General features: G+C 52.8%; 1 protein-coding gene across 1 annotated transcript in view; it reads right to left on the minus strand.

Moving 5' to 3' along the window:
- The window catches only part of RGS10 (regulator of G protein signaling 10), a 33,459-nt gene extending 32,955 nt beyond the window's left edge, over positions 1 to 504 (minus strand). Inside the window, exon 1 of the mRNA XM_028513102.2 lies at positions 352 to 504. Within this exon, the coding sequence (XP_028368903.1) occupies positions 352 to 400 (49 nt within the window). The 5' untranslated portion in view covers positions 401 to 504. The remainder of the gene's footprint in view (positions 1 to 351) is intronic.
- Between the last annotated feature and the right edge of the window lie 7,801 nt (positions 505 to 8,305).

Genomic DNA, 8,305 nt, shown 5'->3' on the forward strand with positions numbered 1-8,305 from the left:
GTTCCGCTTTGGAAGTCTAGAGCCCGTACTAAATGCAAAGTTTGGAGGTATTTTTGCATCTCCTTCTCTCCCAATCACTAAAAAGAAAACTGCCGCTGTTCCTCCTTTCGGCCAAAATTCCCCCCCCCCCCCCCACCAGAAGCCTCTCCGGCTCCGCGCTCCCACGGCGGTTGGAACCGCAGGAACGCTGGACCGCGCGGGGAGAAGTGGCGCGGGCGGCCGGGGCTCTGGTCCGGGCGGCATCGCCCAGCCGCGCCCGAGTCCAGGAGGGAGGGAAGGATGCCCCACGGCTCCTCGAGGCCCCGCGGGGCGCCCCGACCCCCCAGCCCGCGGGCCCCGGGAGCAGCTTACCGGACGGCGGTCGTTTCCTGCTCAGGCGGCTCACCGCGCGGTTAAACATCTCCGCGGGCGCCCGGGTTTGGAAGGTGGTGCAGCTAGGCGCGCGGCTGCTGAGCCGGAGGAAGGCGAGGAGGAGGACGCGGAGGAGAGGAGGAGCCGGCTCAGCACCGCCCCGGCGCGGCTGGCCCCCGCCCCGCCGCCCTTCTGACTTGACGCCGCGTGGCGCACTCCATGCTCCCTGCCCGCCCACCCGGAGGGGGCCTCGGGGTCCCGCCCCGGGGTGCCAGGGCGGGCCAGGGCGGAGCCCGGTGACTCTCCGAAACCTGGGACCCGGCCCTGCGCCTGGGATGAGTGCACTCGCCCTGAAAGAGCCCGCGCTACCAGGGATTTAGGAACCCAGAGGTTCGCGCGCCCCGAGTCGCTTCGCCGCTCCGGGACTGGCGGGAGATGCTGCCCGGGCCCCGCCCGTCCGGCTCCCAACTCCAGTGTCTACCCTGGTGCCCTGCTCTCTCCCTGCAGCCGCGAGAGAGCACGGGCACGATGCCGCGGGCGCACCGGCAGGGGTGGACCCGGCAACCTGTATGACATCTGTGCCTAACTTTTTATCCATTGTGCCCTTCTCCATGTATTTTCTGGGGACGGGTGCCGCACAAATTCCCCGCGGGTGGCAGGCGGGGTCATCTCCGGGTTCACAGACTTGGGAAGCCGAGGCCTCGTGGTTCTGCAAAACCCGGGTGTGATCCAGGGCTTTCGCTTCCTCGATTCTCCGCCCCCGCCCAGTATCCAGTATCCAGAGCTCTTGGGCCTGCCCTCCCCCGCCCCCCCCGCCGCGACTTCGTGGGCTCTGCGCCTTCCTACGGCAGCGAATGCCTGTGGGGTGTCTCCAGGGTCCGGGCCGCGCACGGTGCCCTCAAGCGGAGTGAGCCGAGACTCCACGGTGGGCACCCTCTCCCCGGCTGCGCGGCGCTGAAGCTGAGACTTGGGCGCCTTCTGCCCTTGGCCTTGAGGCTACAGTGGCGGACCTCCGGGGGACTTCTGTAGAAACTCCACGGGTTCCAGCGCAGAGCAATGCCTCTGCCCTGCACACACAGGCTGGCAGAGGACAGTTCTCTAACTTTGGGGACACGTGGCACATCTTCCGGTCCGGACACTGCGCTCAGCGCTCGACTGAGCTCTGAATCTGATTTTTTTTTTTTTTCCCTCTCCCGCCGCTAGTCACCTGCTCGGCGCCACGCGCCCCATTCTAATCTATTATCTCATTTCTTCTGCAAAACATCCCCAAAAGGGATATCATTAGCCCCATTTCCTTGAGCATTTGCTTTACGAAGAATTGCCTTTCTAGCGAGTCTTATTTTTCTCCTTGTGTATTGGGCTTTGTCTCTAAATTGGACTTTATTTTTAGCTGTGCTAATTGCTATTTTTCTAAACCGATCCCCAGTCGTTGGCCCCCCTCCACCCATCCTTTCGCAGTATTTTCACTAGTTGGCACTTTCTTTCATATCTTCTATTCTGAGCTTCCCGTTCGGCTAATTTCTCCACCCACCCTCTCCGTCCCAATTCACCCCATCTCCGGCCCTGAGATTGCTCCTCATCTCTCTCCCCAGCCTTCCCCTCTCAAAGCCGTTCCCCCTCCGAGTATTTCCAAGCACTTTCCCCTCTGCTGCCGGGAGAGGTTTTCCTGGCCGGGGAGGTCACAGGTGTTTCCCGCTGCAGCTGGAGGAGACCGTGATGGCTAGGAACAGCGTTAGAACCCAGCTCCAAAGTTAGGGGTTTTTCCCCCCTTTAAAACATCTTAAATTAAACATTAAACACATCCAAAAACTTGCTAACATATGTGAAGTATGAAACAGTCACAACATGAACCCTCTGTAAACCTACCACCCATCCATCTCCGGGGCTAAATCTGTACGTAACGAGGAGAACAGAGCGAACCAAGAAAGAAGCAGACCTCTGTGGGCCAGGTGGGAGGCCGGGGTCGTCTGGAGCAGAGAGACGGAGGGGTCTGGGGCAGAGTGGTGCAGGGCGAGCGCGCCGGTGGGGTGGGCTCCAGGGATATTTAGCAGGAAACTTGGACTTGATGAATTGCCATTCACTAGTTGTGTGACCTAGATAAGACCTAATCTTTCCAGACTTCAGTTTCTGCCTCTTTAAAGTAGGCTGGTGATGACTACAGTTATTTGGATTCCTAGCACCTAGCACCAAGCTTGGCAGAAGATGACACCCCAAAATCATAGCGACTCTGAACACAGTACTGTGTAAGCCTCATAAATGCCAGCAGAATGAACGGTCTGGCAAACTTGGGGCCGGAACCCTCCACTTCCTTCTAGGGAGGAAAACGGTAAATGATGGTGACTCTTTCAGAGCCGCTGCCTCTACTTCCCAGGAAAAGCCTCAGCATGGGCCTGGGCCAGATCGCGGCCCAGGCCAACCCGGGCCCGCCCAAGTTCCAGCAGGCCCCGCCCCCGTTCCAGCGAGCCCCGCCCCCGCCCCCGCCCCGCGCCTGTGGGTGACGCGCCGGCGGCCTTGCCCAGTGCTTCTGCAGGCTGCGAGGTTGCTTGAGCCTCGGGCGGGCGCGGGGTGGGGTGGGAGGTCGTTTCAGCCGGAGACAGGGGAAAGAGTGAGTGTTGGCGGAAGCCAGAAGCTCGATTTTGCATCCTGTGCGTGAACCCACAATACAATATACAAAATACTTTTGTATTATAAAAGTGTATGACTGAGACCTATATAATTTTATTAACCAATCGCACCCCAATGAATTAAATTAAAAAATTATAAAGAAATGGCAATAAAACCGTCTCCTGCTGTTGGCCCACGTGGGGGATCAAGCTGCCACCCCGCTGCGATGGAGTCCAGGGGTGATACCGCGGCCAAAGGCAGCAGGTTCCCCTGCTGTAAGAGGAGGACTGTTCAGCTCCGGCCCTGTCCTGGACCCAGATGAGGTCCCCAACACGCATAGACAGATGGTCCTGAAATTGCTACAGTGTCTATTTTGTGTCTAAAGGTCTAGGAGCCAGTTTTCCACGTGCCCTGCACAGAAGTGTAAAAGTACAGAGCCTCACTGTCCCTTAAACTTGCCATAAGAAAATGCACACGCACACACACACAGAGCACATGATTCAGTGCCACCTGTAGTTTGCATGTGGGCTGAAGTGCCTGCCATCCGACCAGCATCACCCACGTTCAACCCTTCGCAAACACGGGCAGCCAATCTGGGCAAAAAGAGAGCAAGCCCTTGGGCCCTTTGGTTGGACAGCCTTCATTCCGACCAGACAAGGAGCAGGAGACCAAGGTGTCTTCTGGTAAAGAAGAATTCCGGAGTGATTATTGACTTTCCAGTTTGATAATTTTTATTCTACTCAGAAATTTTAAGACATTGCTAAGCTGTAAATAATATTATAGAGTCAAAATGTATTTTAGAGTTTCTTACAAAGAATAGTCTTGGAGGCAGGTGAGGTATAGTACAGTAAGTAAACAAATTGTATTTATTTGAGTCAAGCGATCTGGGTACCAATCCCAGCCATATAGCAGACCAGCTGTGTGTCCCTAAACACAGTCTCACGGGATTGGACAAGGAAAGGTCACCACCTACACTGCAAGGGTGTGGCACTCACTGGCAGTAAACAAGAGAGCGTCTGGTCTACATGGGCGTGGGCGCACAAAAACTCCAGTCTGAATTGTTCCCCCTACAACGTTGTTTCAACAAATAACAAACTCTAGCCCATATGTAGTAAAAAAGTGACATTTTAAAAAGAAGCTGTAGAAAGTTGGCAGGGTTTGTAACAGTGACACAGTTGACAAGCTGAGTGAAGAGAGGAAAGTAAATTGTTACTTCTCTGGAAGCTCAGAGAGGCAGATGCGTAAAATGTGCATCTGGCAACACGTGTAAGAGCCTTCGAACTGTTTACACCCATTTGGACCAGTGAATAATTCTGTAGCTGGTGATTTATGCCAAAGAAAGAATAAGAGAAGCAAAGATTTAGGTGCAGAGTTGAACATCGTAACACTTCTTTTATCAGAGCTATTTATGGTAGCTATAAATGCCCACTAATGGATGACTAAGTTACAGTGGTATACCCCTGTGATGGAATACTGAACAGCTGGAAGAACTGCATAAAGAATATTTGGTCCTGGCTGGCGTAGTTCAATGGATTGAGCACAGGCTGCGAACCAAAGTATCACAGGTTCAATTCCCAGTCAGGGCACATGCCTGGGTTGCAGGCCATGGCCCCCAGCAACCGCACATTGATGTTTCTCTCTCTCTCTTTCTCCCTCCCTCCCCTTTCTAAAAATAAATAAATAAAATCTTTTTTAAAAAAGGAAGGTGGGTATGTCTAAAAAAAGAATATTTGGTGATGTAGGAACATACTTACGATGAAACTTACACTGAAAAAAAATCAGAATACAAATACAGAGAAAATGTTTCCTCAGAGAGGGGAGAAAATATAGTGGATTTAGTTACTGAAAACTATGCCAAATGTTACTTGTACAGAACATTTTATTGCGCTTCACTTTCTAGTGCTTCACAGATTTTCTTTTTTTAATATTTTATTTATTTATTTTTAGAGAGGGAAGGGGGAGAGAGAGAGAGAGAAACATCAATGTGCAGTTGCTGGGGGTCATGGCCTGCAACCCAGGCATATGCCCTGACTGGGAATCGAACCTGGGACACTTTGGTTCGCAGCCTGCGCTCAGTCTACTGAGCTACGCCAGCCAGGGCAGATTTTCTTTTTAAAACAAACCGAAGACAAGACACTTCCTCCACCAGCAGAAAGGTTAGGATGCACTTTATTGCAGTGGTCTGGAACCAAACCCTCAGCGTCTCCCTGGAGGTGTGCCTGTCCTTTTATCTCCAGACGAGGGGACGATGGGTGAGTTTCATTTCCATTACTGTATTTTCCTGTTTGGCAAAATTCCGGCAGTGTATATGCTTTTAAATCAAGAGAGGGGGAATCAGCAGTTGGAAACTGGTCAAAATCTTTGCTGGGTTTAATCTATAAATATTGAAGCCCAGGTTTTTACAACATCAGTTCTGCTGGGGGTTTTTTTTAGAGAAGGTTTATTTAGAACGTTACAGAGGTAGTAAAAAGGAGCCGTAGAAGAGGTGGGCTGACGAGACTGGTTACAGAGGCAAAGGAAGGGCCCGTGGACCGCAGGAGAGAGAAAGGCACAGGTAATACACCTGGTGGGAAGCAGAGTGGGGAAGGGCAAGGCGCGGGCATGCTGGCGAGAGGGAGAGCCGGCCCAGTTTTGCTTCCTGTAAACTCCTAACTTCCCACGGAAGGAGCGAGCAGACTTGACCGTCTTTCTCATCTTTGATCTCCCTTTCATCTCACGTCACACTTTCACGCGGTATCACAGCTGAAGGAACCTTGGGAGGTCAGCACGTGGCGCCGCAGATCGGGACACGGAGGCCCCGACAGCTTCAACTGCCACGGACATGGGGCTGGGTCCCCCGGGCCGTGGGCCGGCCCGTGGTCTTCCCGGCACAGCGCTCTGCCTTGCGCCCCGCTGCACAGTGGAGATGCCCCCGAAAAGGAGGACCTCCGTGCTCTGTTAGGTTTCACTGGGATTCCTGCTCAGGAGGCAGATTAGCTACGTCCGCAGGCAGTCGTGTTCGCATTTATCCCATCTCAAGACAACAATGCCGCCCTGTTTCAGTGCAGCACTTTTCAGCAAAGTGCCTCAAAGGGGCTGTCTGCACCCACCGCCTCCCACTGCCCTCCTCCCACTCTCCCAACGCTCGCTGGCCAGCCCCCGCCCCGCCCCGCCCCGCCCCCATTCAAAGGGTTCGAAGACTCTTACACATGTTGCCAGATGCACATTTTACGCATCTGCCTCTCTGAGCTTCCAGAGAAGTAACAATTTACTTTCCTCTCTTCACTCTGCTTATCAATTGCATCACTGTTACAAACCCTGCCAACTTTCTACAGCTTCTTTTTTTTAAAATGTCACCCCACGGAACCGCTCTTGCAAGGTCACAGTGCCTGGCCTGGGGCGGTGGGCTCTGGCCCCATCTCAGCTGGCCCACCGTCAGGCAGGGACCTGCCCTCCCTCTGGAGCCACTTTCTTCCTTCGACTTCTAGGATGCCACGCTCTCCCAGCTTTCCTTGTCACATTTGCTGCCCTCTCCGCCAGCTCCCCCTCCTCTTGAAGGTGGGCACTGCACGTGCAGTCTTTGGGTCTCGTCTCTTGCATGCTTACTCCCCTAACCCTTGACTACTTTACCAAGCATCATGGCCTTTTTTTAAAGATTTTATTTCTTTACTTTTAGAGAGAGGGGAAGGGAGGGAGAAAGAGAGGGAGAGAAACCTCAATGTGTGGTTTGCCTCTTGTACCCCCCTCCCCTACCTTTTAGGGACCTGGCCTGCAGCCCAGGCATGTGCCCTGAGTGGGAATTGAACCAGTGACCCTTTGGTTCTCAGGCCAGCGTTCAATCCCCTGAGCCACACCAGCCTGAGTCTAAGAGCTATTTCAACACTGATCTCATTTAATAACCCCTCAGAGGGTCGCAACTGCCCTCCTAGAGGGAACACCTATGGCAGGAATGCTGTGGTCTGCGTGGGTTAAAAAGCATGTGCATAGATATTTTCATGTGGTCTTCACTGAACCTCGTGGCGCAGAAATGCGCAGACGTAGAAACTGAGTCTCAGGGAGCTCTGGGACCTGCTCAGCACCACAGGCCCAAGTGGTAAAGTCGGGCTAGCTAGCATTCAGGTCTCTCGGCCTCCAGGACTCTTTACACAGCTGCCTTGCCCCGCTCCCTGAAAAATGGTTTTTAAAAACATCAGGGTTCCAGGTATCTCCTTTGTAACACTGTTGCCCTGTGATATTTTTAAATGGTAGAGGAGAAAAGGGTTTGGCACTTCCAAGCATCTTAACCCGGGTCTTCCTCCAAATCTAGACACAGAAGTGTCCTCTGAAAAGCAAGGAAGAAAGTTTATTTGTGCTCGCATACCGACACACACACGTACAAGGCGTTGCCATAACATCGTGACACGGTTTGGGTTGTTTCGCACACAACCGCCCTGCCACACTCGCCTCCCACGAAGTGCTGGCCCGTCCGGTGTGACCGCGCGGACCCCGCCCAGCCAGGCGGCGGCCGCCACTGCCCAGACCTTTTCAACACTTCCTCGGAATGTCATCGCCTCTTGGGCAGTTCTAATAGCGAGCAATATCTTGTGGACCTCACTGGGTTTTGGAAACTTCCCAAAGCCCGTTGGAGGAAACAGGCAGAGGGAGATGGGGAGTGGATCCCGCGATGAGGTGTGGCTGGGGCGGATGGGAGACGCAGCTCTGACACTGCGGGGCCCTGCACCGCCGTGGCTTCTCTTCCACGCCCAGAAAGGGCCTCAGAGAGTCAGCATCTGGGAAGAGGATTATGGGCAGCTACTTTTTAAGACAAACACACTTTTCACATTTCCTTTTTTTTAAAATATATTTTATTGATTATGTTATTACAGTTGTCCCATTTCCCCCCCTTCACTACCCTCCCCCCTGTACACCCTCTCCCACCCATATCCCCCCTTTAGTCATGTCCATGTGTCATACGTATAAGTTCTTTAGCTTCTACATTTCCCGTACTATTCTTACCCTTCCCCTATTTTCTACCTACCATCTATGCTACTTATTCTCTGTACCTTTTCCCCTTCTCTCCTCCTCCCACTCCCCTGTTGCTAACCCTCCATGTGATCTCCATTTCTGTGGTTCTGTTCCTGTTCTGGTTGTTTGCTTATATTTCTTTTGGTTTTGCTTTAGGTGTGGTTGTTAATAATTGTGAGTTTGCTGTCCTTTTACTATACATGTTTTTTCTTTAGCATCTTTTCTTAGATAAGTCCCTTTAACATTTCATAAAATAAGGGCTTGGTGATGATGAACTCCTTGAACTTGACCTTATCTGAGAAGCACTTTATCTGCCCTTCCATTCTAAATGAAAGCTTTGCTGGATAGAGTAATCTTGGATGTAGGT

Source organism: Phyllostomus discolor, chromosome 5 (genome assembly GCF_004126475.2).
Source record: "Phyllostomus discolor isolate MPI-MPIP mPhyDis1 chromosome 5, mPhyDis1.pri.v3, whole genome shotgun sequence".
Classification (NCBI taxonomy): domain Eukaryota; kingdom Metazoa; phylum Chordata; class Mammalia; order Chiroptera; family Phyllostomidae; genus Phyllostomus; species Phyllostomus discolor.